This window comes from Pseudochaenichthys georgianus, chromosome 20 (assembly GCF_902827115.2).
Source record: "Pseudochaenichthys georgianus chromosome 20, fPseGeo1.2, whole genome shotgun sequence".
Taxonomy (NCBI): domain Eukaryota; kingdom Metazoa; phylum Chordata; class Actinopteri; order Perciformes; family Channichthyidae; genus Pseudochaenichthys; species Pseudochaenichthys georgianus.
This window is the reverse complement of record NC_047522.1, coordinates 13,810,882-13,834,811: the sequence shown is the minus strand read 5'-3', so window position 1 is coordinate 13,834,811 and position 23,930 is coordinate 13,810,882. Positions and strand designations below refer to the sequence as shown.

Below are 23,930 nucleotides of genomic sequence, written 5' to 3'. Positions count from 1 at the left end.
CCTGCCGGGGGTCCTGCCAACCCTATGTCCTGTCCCGTTGGAGGTCCCGCCGTCTACTCTCCTGCCGGGGGTCCTGCCAGTCCTGTGTCCTGTGCTGTTGGAGGTCCCGCCGTCTACTCTTCTGCCGGGGGTCCTGCCAGCTCCTTGTCCTGTGCCGTTGGAGGCCCCGCTGACTACTCTCCTGCCGGGGGTCCTGCCAACCCTGTGTCCTGTCTCGTTGGAGGTCCCGCCGTCAACTCTCCTGCCGGGGGTCCTGCCGGTCCTGTGTCCTGTGCCGTTGGAGTCCCCGCCGACTGCTCTCCTGCCGGCGGTCCTGCCAACCCTGTGTCCTGTGCCGTTGGAGGCCCCACCGACTACTCTTCTACCGGGGGTCCTGCCAACCCCATGTTTCGTTGGAGGCCTCGACATTACATGTCTCGCCGGGGGTCCTGCCAACTCCTTGTCCTCTTCCGTGGGGAATCTTGCCGACAACTGTCCCACCGGCTCTGGTTACTGTCCGGTCAACACCGGCTCCTGCCCAGTCCCCCTGAGAGCTGTGGTCTTCGCCCCTCCTCGAACTCTGCCTTGCCCCCGGGCCGTCCGCCCGAGAACCCCTTTTTGAACTCTGCCTTGCCCCCGGGCCGTCCGCCTGAATTCCCCTTTTCGAACTCTGCCTTGCCCCCGGGGCGTCCGCCCGAGAACCCCTTTTCGAACTCTGCCTTGCCCCCGGGCCGTCCGCCCGAGATCCCTTCCTGGTCCTCTGCTGTGCCCCTGGGTTGTCAGCCCAGACCCGTCCTCCGGACCCCCTCCACCCACCCTGGTGGCCCTAGTTTTGTGTCCCTCCTCCGTACCCACTCCACCCACCCTGCTTGAGGTTTTGGACTTTTGTGGGTTTTTTTTTAGGACGTCTGGAATCCGTCCCTTGAGGGGGGGTTCTGTCACGATCTGTCTTTATGGTGTCTTGTCTACATCTGTTTTTGGTTTTCTTTTTGCGTTGTGTTTTGTCTTGTTTAGATCTGTCTGTGGTTCCCTGTCGTTAGTTTCCCTGGTGTGTCTGATTACCCGATTGTGTTCACCTGTGGCCCCTGTGTTTTCTCCTCCCTCCTCACCTGTGTCTTGTTTGTGTGATTAGTCTTGTGTGTATTTAAGTTCTGGTTTTTCTGTCTGTCTTTGCCGGTTCGTCTTGTGTATTGGCTTGTCCTCGGTGAGTGTTCTGTTCTGTCATTGTCATTATAACCTTGAAATAAAGGAATTTCACGTTAATCTGCATTTGGGTCCTACCTGCTTCACACATCGTAACAAGTAGTGCTCCCTTAAGGGCTGACTCCTGGATGATTTAGCAAAAAAACATTTGAACACATTAGCCTTTTGTTTTAATGGTACGATCTCACCTGCCCTTATGTTTTCACTAGTCAAAACCACAAAGAATTTTAGATTTTTAGATGGTTTTTTTTCATGTAAACTATTTTGACTTCCCACACACAAGGCGAGTTTTGGAATGAGAATTGTTTTTTACACCCAAAACAATGAGAGGCAGTGTTACTTTTGACATTCTCTTGCTTATGTAGTTTCCATTATGTTTCAACCACCCAATGATATGTTTGATGACCTTAACATTTGTATCGATGTAAAATATTACATAATATGATGAGGCTTGAATTGTAGTTCTGGTGCTCACTGCAACACACAACCACAAATCCATTCCCCCTGTGCTCTTAAGGTACATCCCATCACTCAGTGTCCCTTATAGCTGCTAAGACCAATGTTAAGACTCTATTTCTGGGGGAAAAAAAGGCATAGTCATTGTCCTCAAAAGTTGCCGTGGCCCTCAGACAGCACAACACTGAGCAGAAATTCCTTACGTAAGCCCTGCACTTTCCATCAGAAGGGTTTCTGGGAAGAGACTGGCCATGAACCCCCTGGTTTCTCTTAAAGCCAGTGTGCATAAAGAGCAGCTCAGTTTCTGCCCCCCTTTTCATTGCGAACCTTCCATTAATAATCAATGCTAAATGCTGGGAATCTTAGATTCATCGCTGTGGGAAGCGAAAGGGATAGGGTGATATGTGTACGTGCGCGCAAATCTGCACGGTGGGGGATTGAGAGGCTCAGGGTGCTGTATACTTATCTAATGGACATCAATATCGAGGAGACTATTATCAACACACTTACTACTCTTCAACCTGCCTCCCCCCTTTTGTCTTGTCTCAGTTACAGCATGAGCAAAGGCTTCTGGAAATGCTGAGTGAGCGTTGCCAACATCGATCAGCCCTCTTAGCACCTAACAGTCTACATTTGCTGATGTTTCAAAAATGTTAGATCAGTGTTACAGATGTTTACCTTTTATAAGATGTGATACATTTTCAATAAAGTTCCTTTGCTCAAATACAGTATTTTACTATTTGGAAATACATAGCATTTTCTGACCATTATGTACATCTGCTGGCCTGGTCCTAAGACTCCCTAGAGACCTGGCTTAACATAACGTGGTTCTTTATCCGCCCTCTACAACAGAGCCTTGTCATGTGAAAACTACAAAACAGAACAGTGTGTTCTACAGATTCACACCTAATGTAACATTTAGCTTCCATAGGCAGCTAAAAGTTCTGGAAGTGTACAATGTCACATCTTAAACAAGTTCACGGTGGTTAACTTGCTGACTTGCAAGGACTTGGTCCTCTCCAATCAATTGGAAGCTCTTTAAACTGAAATGATATAATGTTGCACTTATTATCAAATACTTGTAACAAACTGAGAGGTGGGGGTCAGTGTCTTATTTTTTGGATGATGACATGATGGCTCTTAATGGGACCATTTTGGGGGGTTTGAAAGTGTTACCACCCCTTAGCACCATATTGACCACTTATCAAACACATAATATGCAGAAAGAAAGAGAAAAAAAGACCAGAATAAACTACATTTTCAACAGCGATGTTGTTTATTCACTTGCTAAGACTATAAAGTCATGCAGACATCCCAGTAGGTTCCCAAAGCTATTTGATTTTGAAGATCCATCTATTATTGTTCCATCTATTTAAGATAATAAATGATAATCATTAGTTGAATATGCAATGATGGGACACTAAAAGAACAGAGAAACCTAACAAGAGCAAGATTCACACACTCAGCCATTTACTCATTCAATCAACACTCAGTCACTTCATTTGCAGTTATCTTTTCATTTCTAATCATCTATCATTTCATCACCCACCAGCTGGCTACACACACACACACACACACACACACACACACACACACACACACACACACACACACACACACACACACACACACACACACACACACACACACACACACACACACACACACACACAGTGAGTTGGTTGGTAACCCTCTGGAGGGTTGAAACCACGGTGACGCAACACAGCCAGCTGTGGTGCGAGCAGGAGCTTTCCAGGGAGCTGGTGATGTTGCCTACTTCCATGCAGTCATCGATGCTGATTTCCTAACTTTGTTTTAAGTGATGTGTTTGTTCTGTCCATGTAAAGCCAGTCTTCGCTGCTTATATTGTTAACTTGGGTTCCTGAGAAACTAGGGAATCAGAATAAGGCAGCAGCTTGAAGCACCATTACTTCTTTCAAATAGTGTTCAAATATGACAATGTTCTAGGTTGCATATATTGTAAATGTTTACGACAAACGTCTATTTGCACAATTGAAGGCTGTTCTTGAACTGACCCCACTGGCTAGCTAATATTCACTATGCTGCGCTCATACTGGGGTGAGGGTCAGGACGTCTACCCCCAGGTTCCCCCCCAGTTAAACACAGTAAAGTTGTCATGTTGATTCTCCTTGTTTGGACTGTTAGCGGTGTTAGCACAATAAGTGCTAGCCGCCATTTCTTCCTGTGAGATGGGAGTCATGTACAGTGTGCAATCCCAGCCTATATTAGAATGTCAAAAACTACCAAAGTGAACAATGACGTATATCTGCTCCAAATAAATGGCGTTATCCTTTTCATACTACACCCATCTACCAAGCGAAATTAAAAATAGGACAGTCATTTCTAAAGTTGAAGCAGTAGTAAAAAAGATGGTTTGTAAGGCAAAAGCAGTTTTAGTAGTGTAATTGTGTAGATTTCATCACTGCAGACGAAACTAATCTCTTAAGTGCTCATTTCCATTCTTCACACAGCCACCTCTGTCACTTTTAATTTGCCCAACACCATGAATGCCTTTGAAGTGTGACTTGAATATAGATACCCCATAAATGTGTTTTGTACCTAACTTAAATTTGCACTTAACTTAAATGTCTGGCCCTCTGCAGTCCCCAAAGACATTATGTGAGAATGGTAACACACCCAGAACCAAAATATGATGCCCAACTGGACGCACAACATAGCACACACATACATAATTTTGTGCCGGGCCGCTTTTGATAATTAGCTCTCGCTGTAGGGTAAACAGGAGATATTCAAATAACACTTGTATAAAGACTGGTAGATAATTTTTTTATACTAATGCAGTGTGAGCAGCAGTGTGTAATTAACTTGTAAAGTGTAGAGAGTTTAAATGCAAATGTGTGTGTGCACGGGGGGTCAGTGCAGAGGGGGAGAGCTTCATGGATTTATCCCCTTTACCATGAAGGTCAGGGTCCCACAGGGTATTGATTACATACAGTAGGATGTCAGACCTCTCTTTCAATGCTGTGAAATTAGTTTTCCACACTTAGTGGAGAATAGAATACCTGTGATCTGTTTTCCAATATACTCTAGGTCTCATTCTCTTGCTTCACAAACAGCACTGGAAACCAAAAGAGGTTTTTTTAGTTGGTGTCACGATCTTGGTGTTATGTCACGGTTTTAGTTTTGTATGTCTAGGTTTGGGTTTATTTTGCTGTTCTGTTCTCCCTCTTTCATGTTTTCTCCTTGTTTCTTGTCTGGTCCTTCTCCCTGTGTTTTCCTCCCTGTCATTAGTTTCCCTGGTGTGTCTGATTGTCTAATTGTGTTCACCTGTTGCCCTTGTGTTTCTGCCTCCCCTGCCCGGCTGTTTCTCGTCTCGTGATTACCCCTCCCTGTATTTAGTCTTGTCTCTTCCTGTGTTCCCCTGTCGGTTCATTGTTTGTTTCTCCTGTCTCCCTTCATGTTGGTCACGATCGTTTTTGGTATGTTGTCTTCCTCGTGTTACTCATGTATATCCTTGCCATGTTTTTGTTCATCAGCTTTTGTTTAATAAATAATAAAAATGTGAGTTGAATTTAAGTGTGAAACTTGTTATTATGATATACTTTCGCTACCATATAAGTGCAATTGATAGGCATTTAGAGAAATATGCTTAATTTTTCATTCAGAAAACCTGTGTTTTGCAAGTTATAGATCTATGTGCCAACAATTTACAATGTTATCGTTTTTCCAGATACATTTTGTAATTATGTCTTCCACAGCCTTTGTAGAAATATTACTACATATTTTCTCTGATAATCATTCAGAAATCATGGATATGCAGTTGCCAATGTTAAAACACAAACAACAAATAAGAATTACAAATTGAGTAGAAAGTATACAGTAACACAGTTCTACCTTTTTAGAAAAAAGCAAGTGTTGGACATTTTTTCTAATGCTTAAATTGACATATTGCGGTAGTGAGGCAGAAATAAATTACAGATATAGAACTGCACACCTTCTGTGGAGGTCAGGGTAGATTATTGGGGCATGAATTACTCTGAACCTTTGTAACGTTAAGACCATTGTTACATTCTACTTCCTGCCATCAGCTATTTGTTTCTTCAAATAGTAACCATGATAGTCCTCTAACCTCTTAAAAAATGGTTTTACAGGTCAGGTGTCAGGACACATTTGAATACATTTAAATGAAAGTCTGAGTAACAAGTAATTTCTTGGAAGTTCACCTCAAACCAACACAGAAGAAAGACTACTTCTACTTCATATGAGTTAACATTTATGAATGCATAAGCAGCAGAGCAGGAGGCGTGACATTTCTCACAAGGGAGAACATGCAGGGAGAGAGAGGTGTCTCTGAGCTGCACAGGTGCTGGTGCACACACAGATGGGAAGGAGGGAGGAGAGAGAAAATAGGTCTCATGCACTATGTCGTCTCTGGCAGTCATGTAGAAATGATAGGAACAAGTCAACATCAGTTACTTGGAAAAAAATTGAGGGGTGTGTGAACAAAAGTATCCCAGCTAGCGGGGAACGTTCTCACAACTTTGGCTAACATTACCTATTGGTTCTAATAAGGTTTTAAAGAAACGTTTTAATCTGATGTTCAAAGAACCTTTTTAGGATGTTTATTTTTTTCAAATAATGTTCCTATAAGGTTTAAGGTTAACTAAGACATAACGTTTTAACTGCAACATTCAGAGGATGTTATTGAGGCCTGAGATGACAGAAAGTTTATTTAAAAAACGTTCCTTTAATGTGATATGTTAACAAAGGTGGAACGTTTTCCTTGCAACATTCTAAGGATGTGTTTTGGACGTTGTTGGGTAACACATTAAAGATGTTCTTTATAAAACGGTCCCTCAATGTTACATGATAACCAAAGAAGAACATTTTGAAAGCAACATTTGGATAATGTTTTCAGGAGATTATTATTTTTTTTATAAAATGTTCCTGTGATGCGAAATATTAACAGGGTCATGGTCAACGTCAGATTTATTTGTAGTGCGCTTTAAAAAACAAACTTGCTGCATTTGTTTGAAAAGGATATTTAAAAGAAATCTGATGTCACCACATTTTCGTTTTTATAAAAAAACAAGCACGTAATTCATGATATTGCACGTTTGCGTAGGCATGTCTGAGTTCCCAGCTAGACATTGTTGGTTCTAAAAACATTCTGAGAATGTTACCATTCATTGTTCTAGGAATGGTTTCATCGAGAAGTTTTATTTTGGTTCCTAGAATGTACTTCTGAAAGGTAGGATAACGTTCTCTAAAAACATTCTTAAAATGTTTGGTGATATCATTGTTCGAACATTTCACTGAAACATGACATGACATCACTGTAACAGACTTTGGTGATTTGTGGCGGCCAATCCACTCAGAAATGTGTATTAATTTTGATAATATCTCTAAATGAATGTGAAAATGCTGATGCAAACGGTTTTACTGCATCTTAGTTGTGCCTCTGTTAGACTTAGCAGGAATTCTCAATTATGATTTTAACCGCTGAATTATTATTGTGATTGGCAGATATGACGGCTGAAAGAGCAACCTCGTACTAATGGAGCACTTACTGAAAATGAAAATGCTAAAATAAAATATAATTTATTAGTCATCTGTCAATGATGCAGTATAAACACATCAGTTTGCAGATATTAAAGTGACTCACACTGAACACGTTAGCCAGTTCCAGTCTGAAGAACAGACGCCGCTGAATTTTAATCTTTTGTTACCACAGTTTCTTTGGAAACGGCTACCAGCTAAAGGGGGGGAAAATGACTTTCAGCCATTTAGCGTGACTTTCTCCATCTGAGAAGAGAATGGAATGGATCAGCCTCAGGAATCATTCTGTCACAACAAAGCTTTTGTGCTATTTCGAATGTTTTGACACAAAAGAGTGACAGACATCAAGTCTGCCTTCGCCCCAATTTCTCTGGTCATCATCTTTCCAATCGTCTCTTTCTTCTTTTTTCCTAATCTGCAAAACACATTCAGTATGAGACAATGGGAGGAGGGGGTGGGGTGTTATAATAGCAATGGATCCATTTTTATATGAAATCCGACACCCACCGCCACATGGGAAGGGTAGCTTTCTGGAGGGAAGTAATGCTTTCTTCTGCTCCCTGAGGTGGGCCCGGTGTAAATTACATCCAGCTCACACTCTGCACTCACAAGACCAGAGATGGCTGACGCTCAGATCCCACAATTCCCTTCCCTCCTCATCACCAGTTTGATCCTTAGAGTTATTTCCCATCTTGCTTGGGCACAACGGGACTCATAGCCTGTGTAGTTCCATCATGTCTTGAAGCCATCTTTCTTTTTCCAATGTCTCATTTTTCTGGTTTGTCTGTTTACGTAAATAGAACGCTGCGTAGTACATTTCAACTTATGTTTTGGAGGACTCCACAGCACTCTGCAGAAAGAAGCATGGTATGCAAGGAGGGCTCGAAATGCAAACAGCATCCCTCCAGATCAGAGGTGGGAAGTAGTGGAGTACAAATACTTCGTTACTGTACTTAAGTACATTTTTCTGGTATCAGTACTTTACTCCACTACTTTTTACTTTTACTTCTTACATATTAACACACATACCTGTACTTTTACTTCTTACATTACAAACAGGTTTGTTACTTTAGTTTTAATCTGTGCTTGGTGGCGGGATCATTATTATCAGTCAGTGCGTGCCTATTGATTTTAACACAATCCCTGTATCCATCATTTCCAGGTCTTCTCTAAAGAAGAGGGACCAATGAAAACTGTCATTTTGCCGTTGTTCAGCATTAAAACAGTCATTAGCTAACATCTTTCTTTTTCCAATGTCAAATTGTTCTGGTCTGTCTGTTTACGTAAATAGCTGCGTAGTACATTTCTACTTATGTTTTGGAGGACTCCACAGCACTCTGCAACAAGAAGCATGGTATGAAAGGAGGGCTCGAAATGCAAACAGCATCCCTCCAGATCCACTTAAGTCAGAATGAAAGTGTCAGAACAGCTTGGATGAAGGCAGAGCACGGGAGAGAGAAGTCTGGCAGACTGTGTTCCACGGCCTGTCAGGTCAGGATACATTATCCCATGGCCATACTGTTTCTCATTAGCCCCCCGATGTGCTGCGAAGCTTGGCCTGTTTTCCATGCACGACAGATCCCTGAGATGGGCTGAGGTGGCACATTGGCCCAATCTGGCACCAAGACAATGCTGAGATTGGACAGGTGGAAAGACATGTGATGAAGGACGGGGGAATAGTTCTCAAAGGTCACTGCTTAAAAATTGGAAAGATTTTTTTGACATTCTCTTCGCTCACTCTAACAATATTGAGTTAACGGGAAATAGCATGATGTAGTTTTGAGCAATTTAGCATGTCCATAATTGTCAATGCTATTACAAAAAACAGTGTTGGTCATTTGTTTAACTTAAGATGACCTTGATGTACAAATGGCCTCTTAAATAAGTAAGGCAGAAGTTGTCATGGTTTTGGATTTATGTTTTAATTTTTCCACCTTTTTATTTTGAAATGTTTTCCTCCTTGTTTCTTGTCTGGTCCTACTTCCTGTGTTTGCCTTCCTGTCTTTAGTTTCCCTGGTGTGTCTGATTGTCGGATTGTGTTCACTTGTTGCCCTTGTGTTTCTGCCTCCCCTGCCCAGCTGTGTCTTGTCCTGTGATTACCCTTCTGTGTATTTAGTCTTGTCTTCCCCTGTGCTCCTTGTCTGTTCGTCATCTCTTCATGTCCTTGTTCCCTGACCGTCTATGCTTGTCCATGTTACCTGCCGTTTTTGAAGTCCATGTTACCTGCCGTTTTTGAAGTCCATGTTACCTGCCCGTTTTTGTCCATGTTCCTGGCTTCTTGTAAGTTTGTTCTTGTCGTGCTCCCTGGTTTTGTTTAGGTTAAGTAGTTTCTTGTTTTTCCTTTGTTACTTGACCTTTTTTAGTCCTCTTACTGCATTTGGGTCCTATTTTTCCCCAACCCTGACAGTACGAACAGACCAAGTATAGACAAAGCAGTCATTTTTGAGGATGCTCTTGATGAGCTTTCGTACAAGATGTTGTGTATTTTTGGAGTGTGGAGGAGGGCTCCTTGTAAGGAGGCTCAGGAGGCCACTCTTTCACATGCACGCTAGGAAGTGGCAGATAAGCCCTGGCTGGGAAGCTCACTGCCAGAAATGTTGAGGATATTTGTGACTTCCCCAGACAGTCTGCATACCTGCCTCAAACCCCGTGCCCCAGCAGCCAAGCTTTCGGCTAAGGCCCCAGCACCCAAGCGACCGGCCCGAGCCCAAGCAGCCTTGGTTCCAGCTCCAGTTCCGGCCCCAGCAGCCATGGTTCCGGCTCCAGCAGCCATATTTCCGGTTCCAGTTTCGGCTTCAGTACTGGCTCTTCGGCCAACGCCCCGTGGTCATGTCGGCGTTCCGACCGACGCCAGTTCCCCGTGTCCTGTCGGCGTTCTGGCCTTCTCAAGTCCCTTCTCAAGTCCCCGCTCAAGTCCCTTCTCAAGTACCTACTCAAGCCCCTTCTCTAGTCCCTTCTCAAGCCCCTTCTCAAGTACCTACTCAAGCCCCTTCTCAAGCCCCTTCTCAAGCCCCTTCTCTAGCCCCTTCTCAAGCCCCTTCTCTAGTCCCTTCTCAAGCCCCTTCTCAAGTACCTACTCAAGCCCCTTCTCAAGCCCCTTCTCAAGCCCCTTCTCAAGTCCCTACTCAAGCCCCTTCTCTAGCCCCTTCTCAAGCCCCTACTCAAGCCCCTTCTCTAGCCCCTTCTCAAGCCCCTTCTCTAGCCCCTTCTCAAGCCCCTTCTCAAGCCCCTTCTCAAGCCCCTTCTCAAGTCCCTTCTCTAGTCCCTACTCTAGTCCCTACTCTAGTCCCTTCTTCTCAAGTCCCTTCTCGGGTCCCTTCTCAAGTCCCTTCTCAAGTCCCTTCTCTAGTACCTTCTCAAGTCCCTTCTCTAGTCCCTTCTCAAGTCCCTTCTCAAGTCATTTCTTGATCGGGGGGCCCACCGACTCATGTCCCAACTCCATGCTTTGTCCCGTTGGGGGTCCTGCCGGGGGTCCTGCCAACTCCATATCCTGTTACGTTGAGGGTCTAGCCGACACCTGTTTCGTCGGAGGTCCCGCCAACTCCATGTACTGTTCCGTTGAGGGTCCAGCCGACACCTGTTTCGTCGGGGGTCCCGCTGAGGGTCCTGCCAACTCTGTGTCCTGTCCTGTTGGTGGTCCCGCCGACACCTGTTCCGCCGGGGGTTCCTGCCAACTTCATGTCCTGTGCCGTTGGGGGACCAGCCGACACCTGTTTTGTCGGGGGTCCTGCTAACTCCATTTCCTGTTCCGTTGAAGGTCCAGCCGACACCTGTTTCGTCGGGGGTCCTCCCAACTCCATGTCCTGTTTTGTTGGGCGTTCCGCTCAGGGTCCTGCCAACTCTGTGTCCTGCCAACTCCGTGTTCTGCCATCTCTGTGTCTTGTCCTGTATGTGGTCCCGGCTCCGGTTCCTGTCCAGCCGACACCGGGTCCTGCCCGTCCTCCGGAGCTATCCCGCCTCCGTCCTGCCCATCTTCCGGAGCTGTCCCGTATGCGCCTTCCTGCCCGTCCTCCGGAGTTGTCCCGTCGCCGCCTTCTTGCCCGTCCTTGTGCCCGGCCTCCTGAGTTCCCAAGTGGCTTTCGCCCTCGAGCCCGGCACCCTGACTTTCACTGCCGCGGCTTTCGCCCTCGAGCCCAGCCCCTTGACTCTCCCAGCCGCTGCCTTCGCCCTCGTGACCAGCCCTGAGTCCAAACCTGTCCTCCAGACCCCCTCCACCCAGCCTTTTGGCCGTAGTTATGCAGCTTATGTTGATTTCTTGAAATGACCCAATAATTTTTCTCTAACTATAAGCAAGTAGTTTTACAGATCAGGTATGACACATTTGAATGGATCTCTGGGATGTGAACTGCAAAGCCACAACAGAAGAAATCAGTAATTTGAACACTTGTTCCACTTCTACATACGAGTTAACATTTATGAATGCATAAGCAGCAGAACAGATGACATTTCTCACAGGGGAGAACATGCAGGAAGAGAGTGGTGTCTCTGAGCTGCACTGGTGCACACACAGATGGGAAGAAGGTAGTAAAGGGTAAATAGGACTCATACACTGGTTTTACATTCAGTTAAGAACTTGGTGATGTCTGCAGTGATCTAATCTTATGATATTGTGACCTCGTTCTTGGTCATAGGCTGAAATAACTATTTCAATTTTTTTTCTTCCAAAACAGTTATTGTGGAGCATGAGAAGTTCTAATATAGTATGTCATGCTTGAATCAAATTTGCATCATTAGCTTTTAAAACCAAATGCATTTTTTTCTTCTTTAAACTATTGGAAGCTTGCAACAACAAGAAAATTATGTTAAATTAATCTGCTTTTAGCATTTTCCTCCATTATTTTAAAGCACCTATCAGTGTTTTTATGAGTTGAGGCTGGGTGGCCGCACACTATGCAGCGCCTCTGATTCATTCGTCTTGTTTAAAAGTATTCCTGGCCTGAGTGGAGGAGATGGCAGCATTTGGAAAAAAATCTAAAACAAGCAGGAATAGCAATTCAAACTCTGTCACTTTACTCCCAACCCATCCTTCCCAGCAGCATCAATAAGAAGCTTCAAAGAGACAAACACAGGGCTGGCAAGCTAATCCAGGGATCACATTGTGAATCACAAATGCATGTCCCCCCGCCCCTCTCATATCCACAGCCAGACAGAAATAGCTGGCTTTGGTACTGCCATAATTTTGCCTCTCTCCTTCTGCGCTCCCTTTTCATTTCAAAGTCGGGGGGCTGAAGTTATTGCATGTGACACACTCAGGAGGAAAGGGCGGGGGAAGAGGGCCGGGTGGTATTGCATTACTCCACAAAGCCGAATGCCATGAGATGTATCTCTCGCTGCTTAATAACAGTGGAATTATTTAAAATAGAAGCAGCAGCGGTGGAATATTTCAAAATCTATATTTAGATTGGGAGTGATGCGCCTCACCCTCACAGCTCTTGTGGGATTCGCATGGGAGACATGGAAATGCATTAGGGTGGAGATCAATCTAGCCATGCAGAAAGATGCTCTTTTCCCAAGAATAGGCTGAGATTTCTTTTTTTATCGATAACGTTCACAGTGACCATTTCAGCATAAAAGTAAAGAATCATCTCATAGGATTCAGAAAGTAAGATAAAAAGTGAACTTCTCTTTGTACTACCTTTTTTCAAGCAATCTATTTTTAGCATTTCACTACACCTGCTGGATACATTTACTATTCATCCCTTCACTAACCAATAACCTGAGTCCCAGCTTGCTTTGGGTCTGCAAACTTCAAACATTATTACAGTACCTTCCAGGAGCTTGTCGCAGCAAATTGCATTGATTAGCTGGCTCTAAATCAGTTGCAAATTACATTTGCCCTGCATTGCTTGGCTAAGCATATAGCTGCACATGATTGCAACTAAATTGCAATTAGCCAATGCCCCAAGCACCCAAGAGTAAGACATAATGGTAGATTCATGTAAATCAATGGTATGTGGGTGTTGTACACTGTCTGTTGGAATAATGAAGTGCTTCACAGTTAGCAAACAATGTAACTGCTTTTTTTTATTTGACAAAATATAATGGATTGATTTTTACTTATGCAGTGTATAACCAGACAAAGCTATTATCTCTACATGCTTTATAACACTTTATATTCATGAGATTCTTGGTACACCAAAGAAAGAAAGTCTCAGTCTCACATAAGACAAATTCAGTCGTTCGACTAGAGACTTAATCTTTGGGTTTTATCCCAAGAAGTCACGGGGCCAAAAGAAGCAACCAAAACCAATGCCAAGAGGGAACATCTCAGAATGCTACTTCTATTGATTTTTTGCTCTATAGTAAGACATCCACTATCTTTATTCAATACTTTGACACTTTCTTTGCTTATACTTTAACCTTTAAACACCCACTGTTCTGTCTGTATGCAAAACTTTAGAAGGCCGCCAGTATGGAACGTTTTATTATGAGTATAATCATGCAGTATTGAGCAACTCGATTATTGTCTTTACGCTCATTCTGTTCATTTAAAGAGAATTCCGTAGAAGATTGTCTGATGTTCAAAGTACTATGGTTGCAACCAACAATTATATCGGTTCATTGGACATTTTGCTTTCCAATTTTCCAAAGGCAAAAGTGAAATCGCTTCTAATATACAACAGCCAAAAACCCATAAATAAACCAAACAAAAAGCATAAAATACACACATTTGACATTTTGCTTGGAAAATGACAGATTAATTATTTTAGCTCTAAATATAGTCTGATTGTTTAAAATAGATTAATCACACATAAGGAAAATGGCTGTTTAAAGTTTAACAACTGCAAAGTCAGTCACTTAAAATCTAATAATAACTAATACATTTTCTTTTAAATTGACCAGTTTGATGGAGACAAATTGAAAAAGATGTCCCAGATCAAAACTGGGGCTTAAATTCTTAAGGTTAAATCAAATGTATTTGAGTTTATTCTGTATAATGGTCTAAATGAGCGCAGTCTGTATGAAGCAGCACAGCTTGGCTGGTCAACAGATGTTAATGTTGACATGCTGTTGTTCATTGGCCCGCTCTGTGTACAGTCAGCAGGAGGTCACCAACAAGCCCTGGGATGTTTGTCTCTGCCAGTGTTTATCATACCTAGGCTGTGAAAACCATGCTTATCGCAGCTCCATGTGGCTGTCAAAAAAACTAAACATGTATGATTTATGGAGTGAGGTTTGTGCTATCCGACACGGAAAACAGTTCTGCTCTGTGCCACTGCCTGAGAAATGAAACTTTGTTCAGTTTTAGAGGAATGAGTGACAGCGCAAACTGAATGCCAAGCTTCAGTCAAGAAGAACATTTAGTTTTCAGCTCAAAGGAGCATGGCATGAGGTTTATCAGCAAACATGTCAGGAATCGAGCACGGGCTTACCGGAAAGTAGAGAAGCAGAGTTCCACACAGAATGGCCTCCAGTAGGACTAGACCTGATGCTCTGATACTCTGCGAAAAAAGAAATTACACCAATCATTAACCACACTAACTGACTTTTGGCCACTTAGGTATGGGGCAACAACCTGTCAATACAATGTTGTAGTACTATTTCCTTACTATGTACTGTTACTGTGTTAAAACTGTGTATTATTTAGCCTGCCAGCATACTGTACATAGAGCAACATTTACATTTCAGGATAAATACTCTTCAGTAGTCACAGGGATTAATAACCTTTGGCTCCGATTGATTTTGTTGGGAATATGACACTGAGAGTGACACTAATTTCGTCCCTTTTCTGGTTTGATGCTATGTGAAGCGTGGTGAAGTTAATACATAATAAATGGAACCAGCAGCGATTTAGTTAATTGGTTGATGAATCTACATCAAAACATGCAATTATTAGAATCTTTGCTCAAAGACACCTTGTCAGCACACATCACATTTACTGTACCTCTTGAAAAGCCTATTCAAACTATATCTAAAAACATGTTTACAGCACATCTAAAGGGCAATAGTATGGTTGTTTAGCCTCAGTGCCTTATTGTTTTGCACTCTCTATTAGTATCATTGTATCTTTTCTTGACTTAAAGCATTTCTGTAGGACATTAGGTAATGATAAAACCAATGAATTCAGACTCAACAGAAACAAAATAAAACAAATCCAAACAATCTTGGTTAGTCTTTCCATTGTTCACAATTTGATTGTTTTAAACAGCTCATTACTGGAGGAGACAACACCAATAGGAGTCAACATTCAACTGAGAATCAATACATTAAAGCAACCGAGACAACAAGCTAAAAGAGGCTAAAATGCAACAGAGGCAGGTTTGTTTTGTCCAAAATCTTTACATTTTTTTTTTACACATGAATGTTTTCCCCTTTTTTTACAAAATGTACATAGGGGAGTTTGTAGTATAGCTCTTAAAATGCCCTTCATATTGCAGCAGGTCTAAACAAGTCTTTGACAGCGGCGTATCTTTATATTCTAGGATTTCAAATGGGAAGGGAGCTTTGTTGTTTGAAAGAGAACAAAGAACAATGAAAGCCTGTGCCTCAAGGACTTTTTATATGAGGGGTCAACATTTTAAGGCTCCTTCTTTGCTCCAATTGAAAAATATATTTAACAGAAATATCACCGCGACCCGACCACGGATAAGCGAGAGAAGATGGATGGATGGAGAAATATCACCCTCTAACTAACAAAATGCTTAATTATTTTAAGAATAAATAAACTCAGGCCACATCTATGAATAGTGCTGCGTACCTGGACTCACATTCAGGTTCAGGTCCGGACTCAAGTCCAGAGGTTCAGGTTCAGGTCCGGACTTATAAGTCCGGACCTGAACCCATGGCTTATGTCAAGTTGTGTGAGTAACTAAAGTGAACTTATTGTGAGCTAATTATCAATTGAAAATTAACTCATAATCAACTCAAATTCAAACTCGTCAGGTTTATTGTGCTACTTCCTGTCTACATTTCTCTACAAAGTACAAATGTAAAAACAACACTTTTTGCCACTTAGTCTACAAATGACTTATGACAGCAACTACAGTGAACTACTACAAAGTTCAAACATGTATTTCATTTACCAAACTAACGTAACCAAAGAGTCCCTGAGCTGACTGAGCCTAAATCCCTAAAGCTTTGCTGAAAGGTAGAGTGTGTAGAGTAGACTATACGCATACACTGTTACACACCTACTATACAGTATACACTGTAGTGGCTGTACAGTCAGAGTGTACTGTACTGTCTGTACACCATATCTTTTCTACAACTCTACATGTGTACATTATACAGTACATACTACATACATAGTGATGTACATACATACTGTTAGAAATTAAAATCAATGTTGATATGGCGTAATTTTGAATTAAATACACTATTTAATTTAAATCAGTTTTATTCTAAAAAAAACGGAAGTTCACACTATTAATTTACTACTTTTATTCTGAAAATTATTCACTTCCGGTTAGCATTAGCATGTGGCGAAATGCTACGTTTTCAAACCGTGAATCGAAGGTGAAATGACATGTGATGTTGTACACTGAGCACACTGGGATTAGCACTCATTTATTGACGCTGAATAACGTTTATCAGGGAATGTTTAAATAACCACAGACACCAGAATATACGTAAATGCTAGTTTTTTTGCGAGTCCAAGTACCGGTTCCCGACGTTCCGGTTTTAACCGGACTTGAACCGAAACTTTTTACAAGTCCAGTACCGGTTCGGCGTACCGGTACGGAGCACTATCTATGAACCAGATGAATGTAAGATCTTTTTAAAGTTATATTCAAATCTGCAAGCCAAACGAACTCATTTGTTTATGGAAATGAACCAATTTGATTTTATCGCAAAGTTAAATAATCTCTTGTATTTAGTTTGATAAAATGATTGGGTTATTACACAAGTGGTGTTTAAATGATATGAAACCCCAGGGTGACGTTTATCTTATTTAAACACGGAAGCAATCCTTTGTTGAACTCTGCGTGATAATGGCAGTCTTCAGGAATGTGGAATGTGGTGAATCTTCAGGCTAATCCTTACATGTCTAATGCTCAAGACAAAGCCTTTAATTAAGCCAATGAATTGACTGTAACATCTAGAGCCTCAGAGGATTTTATAAGTTTGTTCAAAAGTTTACTTAGTAGAAAGTTAATGAATCGCTACTATCACCGACTTTCAGGTAAGTTGAGCTCATCAGACTATAAGACAGGACATTATCCCGCATGATAATGATACATTCAGAAGTATAATTTCATTCTGTTTAGTGCTATTTGTTACATTTGTATTTGCAGTGATGAAGTTTTTGCATTTTCGGTAGAAACTGAAGCAATCTGTTGGGAAACTGACGTTTACACCAAGAAAGACAACTATAACACAAACATTCTAAATTTAGAGACTTGATACTTTGCTTCATGAATATTTAGCTGACTTGTGAAGTGGTTTCACCTTTCGATGTGGGAAAGGCCTCACCTCTAAATTTGATTAAGAGAATATATTATTTCTGAATAAATTAGAAGACATTGACACCGTCAGCAAACCTGTGAACTAAATCAAGATTTCTCACTGCCACATTCCACAAAAAAGAAAATTTTAGGACAAAATAATGAAGTACTAGTGATTATTTCAGCTCAGGAAAGTGATATGCCAACATCTTATTAGTATAACTGTGAAGCAGGAAGCGGTCAGTGGCCTTATGTATGAATCAAATTAGCTTAAGTGGATGCATTTGCACACACTGGTCTCTTTCCAAGTTGCTGACGTCCACAGTGCCCGAGCTGTTTGAAATGATTTCAAAGCTATATTTTGACCACCCACATACGGATTTACTGGTTTATTGATCCAAGTGGCTTTGATGACCATATGGCACAGAAAACATCAAACGCACAACTGTCATGATTTGAATCTGTGTCTTTTTTGCACTGATGAGTTTTAAAACTTTCACTCTTTGATGACTGTACAAATTCCCTGAAAAGATTGTTGAGTGGCAACCTCTGTCAACAAATATTAATATGGAGGCCCGTTTGTGCCACAGAAAAGTAAAAAAAAATCCTATTTATGATAAATAATGAGATAGTAAGTCCTAATAATGAAATAGTAAGTCCTAATAATGAGATAGTTAGTCCTAATAATGAGATAGTAAATGATAATAGTGAGATAGTAAGTCATAATTATGACCTACATGCAGTGTTGGGCAAGTTACTTCCAAAATGTAATATATTACATATTACTTATTACTCTCTTTGAAAGTAATAAGTTACATTACAAAATTACTGTCTCTGAAATGTAATGAGTTACACTACTTTAGTTACTTTTCTAGTTACTTTCACCAAAATAACCGCAAAAGAATGGCTAGGTATTTTAAATGCTGAAATGTAGTTTAGTGCAGCTCATTATACGTCCAGTGAAGGGCGATGTGGTATAGCATAACAACTGTGTAGGCCCTTAGGCTACTAACAACTTGTATTACACGGGTTAGTTGAATACTCGATTCTGATTGTAAATTCTTAACATGTGACACGTTGTTAATACAGTACAGACCGCTGTCAAGGACTATAATGAAGGTTGCTAAGGAAAGAAAGAGAAAGGAAAAGAGGTTAAAAGACGGAGCGCTGGACGTCAGATAAATCACCAGACGAAGGCAGAGAGGAAGTAAACACTAATAGGACACGGAATGGGCTCTGTAGTGTGTTTAGTATATGGCCGTGTGCAGGCCCGGTTCCAGAACAAAATGACTCAGGGTGCCTCTGAGATTACAGGGGGCGCAGCAGTAGCAGGTTTACATGAGCAATAGTGGCCGGCAACAGCAATGAACAATAGCATTGATGGTCCCCAATGAACAGACTATGGCATTTGTTATGTTTTGAAACCAAGCAAGCGAGAACATTTCAAGTGAGTTAAAAGTGCAATCCTGAAATATTTCATATAGTCCAAAATGGACTGTGGCAAAGAAAAGCACAAAAGCTTCAAAGCTGTACTGATAAAACAAATGAGAACATATTGTAAATCAAGGCACATATTATTTGAAGCAGCTCATGGTTTGAAATGGCAAACATTGAAAGGCAAAAGTATTATTAAAACCATGTACTACATCATCACCTTGGTCCCATCATATACTCTGGGAAGAGAACATTTACTGTGCTTGAAAACTGGTATCACATCATCATGTGAGGTTGAATTTGTGACCTGGAGAACATTTCAGCTGCAACATTAGCTCGTTGATAAGCTTGGGATATGAGATATTTTTGTAGCCATTCGTGGTGAAGGCATCTGTGCTATTGTATGCATTATTTTTGACCCAACATTTCTACAGGCATGGCAGAATATGGCACTATTTTCACATGAATATTCTAGCCCTTGTCTATTTGTATACCACGAGCTGCAAAATGACCGCCTAACCCCACTGTACAGGCGGGTACTTGTTTAGATATACCTGGGCAGGCTCTGTTTTGCCGTGGTATCCTGGCTGGCACCTGCGGGCCGCAGAGGGGCGGCGTAGTTTCGGGCAACGAAGACTGCTGCTCCGGGGTTGAGGGCGGCGAGTCAGGCGGGAGTACGCTAGTGTCCACAACGGAGGGTAACGTGATGTTCCCATCTGACCCGTTGCTACTGTCTGCAGCAGATGCAGTGTTGCTGGCGTTTAGTGATGGTTGCTTTAACCATTTTCGTATAAATGATTATCCACAGATGTGTGTCACTGCTGTGGAAGCACTTTGGAAATGATGCACGCGCAGCGGAGCAGGTCACGCGCACCTGACACAATTTGTTGTTAGTATTTTTCGCTCCGTTCTCTTTTTTGAATAGAGGGTGAATAACATTCAACTGCCCCGAAGATCCCGGCGCGAAGCCTGAAGAGTAAACACCAGGTTTACTAATCTACCCGCACAATTTGTCTGGTGGCGGAATGTCTCGCTATGTTAGTACATTGTTAAAAAACAAAACACCATTTAATTTCGGGTTAACATGTGTTGTAACTGCGTTACTGAGCATTGTAACAGGTAATATATTACCCACATTTCATTAGTAATGCGTTACATTACTTCGTTACAGCAAAAAGTAATGTAACTCGTAATTGTAACGCGTTACACCCAACACTGCCTACATGATACATTTTTTTACTTTTCTGTGGCGCAAATGTATGGAAGTCATAATAATGAGATAGTAAGTCCTAATAATGAGATAGTAAGTCCTAATAATGAGATAGTAAATGATAATAGTGAGATAGTAAGGCATAATTAGGACTTAAAGGATATTTTTTCTTCTTTTCTGTGGCGGGATTCCATACATTAGTAATAATGGAATAATAACACAAAAAAGCTTAAGCCTCTCTGTAGCAATGGTAGTTTAGTCCCTGTAACAATATCTCATGAATAACTCACAAATAATCAGCTTTAATATAATAAATGACAGACTCTGTAAGAGGATGATGTTGTGAGCGTGTAATACCTTGTTCCTGCGAAAGTGGTAGACGAGTATCATGCTGATGAAGACTATGAGCATGCAGAGGCACTGGAAGGAGAGCACGGCCATGCGGAGGGGGCCGTCCTCTCGGGCCACGCAGGGGGTGTCGTCCTTGCAGAATGCGCAGCCCTGCTGGCATGGCAGACAGTCGCTGGAAGACCCCTCGTCTGCATTGGGACCGCTCTCTGCAGATTTTCCCTTTCGTCCCATCCCTGTCAAAAATAAGATGGGAGTTTAATGACTAAATATTCATAAAAGCTTTAACCCAGACCTGTCATTGTCATTGATCAAGCTTATTCACCTTAGGTAGATAATATCCTTTTTTGTGTGTGCTCCAATACAGCGATTTTTGGCTAGGGCTACATGTACCAAGGAGATAATTTGAATATATATATATATATATATATGTATTAATGTAAAACCTGGCAAACAGGTGTTTAGCTTGAGAATGTGTAAACTGGTTAGAAAGTGTGGAGTGAGCCATAAGGAAAAGAAGAAGCGTTGAAGTTACATAGCTACAAGTTACTGATGAATTAAAACAGTTGTTTGACACAGGCTTTAAATAGATAGCGCTAAGTAATGGATACAAGCTTCAAAAAGTTAGCTTTTGAATTCATTGTTCATTTGACACAAAAAGCAACGAGCAAACGGTTCAATGGTTAATAATAGTATAGTTGTTGCAAAAACAATGATTGGATCATTTGTTTTATGCTCAGCTTCACGTTATGTTTAAATAAAATTGGCCAAAATGTTAAACGGGAATGTAATTAAATACTGTATGTGCGTGCGAGAGGACAGAATCATGAGTGTTATAGATTACTTGACCATAAAAATATGTTTTGAAGCATTAAATAGACTTTTCTTATGTTTCCATGTTATTGAATTTTCTACTGGATATGATAGAAGTATTAATAGATAAAGGAGATGAAGTGCTTCGATGACAGGCTGTAGCGTTTTGAGTTTATATGTGCTTATCCCTCTCTGACCTTACAAGGATTCATCGACATTGTGTCAACACAAGGGAGATGGATCTATATGTGTGAACATGAAAAGTCAACACAGCAGCACGTAGTTCTGTCACTGGCATATCATACAAGGCTGATAACTGCAGTTTCTTCATAGAAATCACACAGAGACATGCCAGAACATAGTCATTTTATCCTGACAAGGACATGGACGATGGGGAGTCTGACGACGGGGGAGATTGGATACACGAATAAAAAGCGCATGATCTGGGTGGGTAAACAATTCAGGAATCTCAACTGAGGTTAAGGTATAAACCAGCCATTAAACCACTTACTGCTTCCTCCTAAAAGAGCTGCTGTGGTGCCAAACGTGGTCAAGTAAAAAAAACCTCCTTCCAGGGTAAGCTAAGGTAACAACCAAACAGGGACAACAAAATGCTAGTGGACATCTTATTGGTTTGCTTTGAAATCCCCTGAAAGACACACATGTGGTTGGATAGATAACGAATGGTGGCCTTAAATAGAGCTTTTATGGAGGCTTTATTGGAAACAGCCATTGTCTCAGAGATTAGCAGGGATTTTGCCTTTAAAAAGAAACTGGCCTATTTTTCAAAGCTATGACTCTGCAAATCATTGATCCCTTCAAAAGGACTACTTATCTCCGTAGTAATGAGTCATGTCCTTCAGCTTTTTCTCATTGGGTTGTTGCCCCTGCAGTTGAGTGACAGTCAAACAAAACTCCAGCAAATCCTCACTTATATTTATATGCAATATACACAATGGAAGATCACTGAGAGACAAAGGGAAGAGGGTTGCACTGGCTCTCTCTGCAAAGGAGTGTCAAGGATGTCCCCTTGTGTATTAACAGGCTTGTTATTGGCCCCATGGTGGGCCAGACTGCAGCACTACGCCTCGCTAACAGGCTTGCCTCTCCTCTCTGTTATTGTGTTCTCTCACACACACACACACACACACACACACACACACACACACACACACACACACACACACACACACACACACACACACACACACACACACACACACACACACACACACACACACACACACACACACACACACACACACACACACACACACACACACACACACACTCAGAGCTCTCATGCAGACGTGCACACATGAGCACAAACAGGCAGGAGCACACAGCACAGAAACCATCTTCGGAGATAATTTGTTGCCTTTCTGTGCATGAAGGGACTATATTTTAGGGTGTACAATTGGTGCAATAGGATGGTGAGGGAGGGAGGGAAATGAGTGGGGAAAAGGGGAAAATTGAGATAGAAACAGAGGGCCGTGCTGTATGAGGTTCGAGTGGGATGAGACAGGAGGGAAAGTGGATCGAAATGAAAATGTGAGAGTGATGGAGGGCAGGTGGAAATCACTGGGGTTCTGTGTCTGCAAAGCCTTTTTTAATTAACTCACAGCAGACAGAATAAACTGGAGAAACTAACTACCATTAAAAAGATATTTCCCATTTTGAACCTGATTAGCCTCCACAGGTACTGAGGCTACTTCAATTTTCAGAGAGGGCAGTAACACATTCCCCTTTCATTAACATGCTTATAAAAAGTTATATAATGTAAGAGCAGGGTGTTTTTTTTTGCTTACAGCTGCTGCCCAAGATACTTATATACAACCTTGAAGCACATGCAAACTCATACAATTAGCTCATCTGCTGCAGTATATGTGCTAAATGAGAAGAAAAAGGTTGACATGAAACGATCGGTCCTCTTCGAAAACAGCCTGCTTTGTTGTTTGAAAACCTGTGATGGCAGAAACCTTAAAATAAATGAGATTTCATAAATTAAAACCCTCATAAATGTGTACATGCATTCCCATGCAAACCAACATTTATGATTGCATATCTCAGCTTTGCATGTCAAAATGAATACCTATTATTTCATGACTTCCTAGTGCATTAATGGTTTTGTTTAATCGTAGTTGACCTTGTAAAATTAGTTTTCACTTTCATTCACAGTAGGCTATGTGTATGACTTTCTGAAGAACAAGTGTTATTTCTCAAACAGTTACAATATCTAAACCTTAAACACCCCCAAAATCCAAGTAAAGCTTATTTATGAAAATCAGGGGTGGGGGAACCTCCGGCCCGAGACCATTTGGTACGGCCTTCGATTTAATTTATAAAACACACGCAAAAAAGAAAACAAATTAAACAAGTGAGTACCTGTTTTTCCTGGCCAAGGTCAGGGTCCTTGAATACATCATGAGCCTAACGTGTCATCACGTGGTATATGTCTCGTCGGACAGGGGTGCAGTTCTGACGGAGAGCACCAGAACGTCGCTCCGGAACTTCCAAAAAGTGCAGTACCCATAAGGAGCCGTACACATGCCGCAATTTGT

At 41.7% G+C, this 23,930-nt stretch overlaps 1 protein-coding gene across 1 annotated transcript in view; it reads right to left on the bottom strand.

The window, feature by feature from the left end:
* Positions 1-23,930, bottom strand: part of gpr158a (G protein-coupled receptor 158a) — a 150,584-nt gene that overhangs the window by 38,943 nt on the left and 87,711 nt on the right. Inside the window, exon 5 of the mRNA XM_034109056.2 lies at positions 14,553-14,621. Coding sequence (XP_033964947.1) covers positions 14,553-14,621 — 69 coding nt within the window. The remainder of the gene's footprint in view (positions 1-14,552; positions 14,622-23,930) is intronic.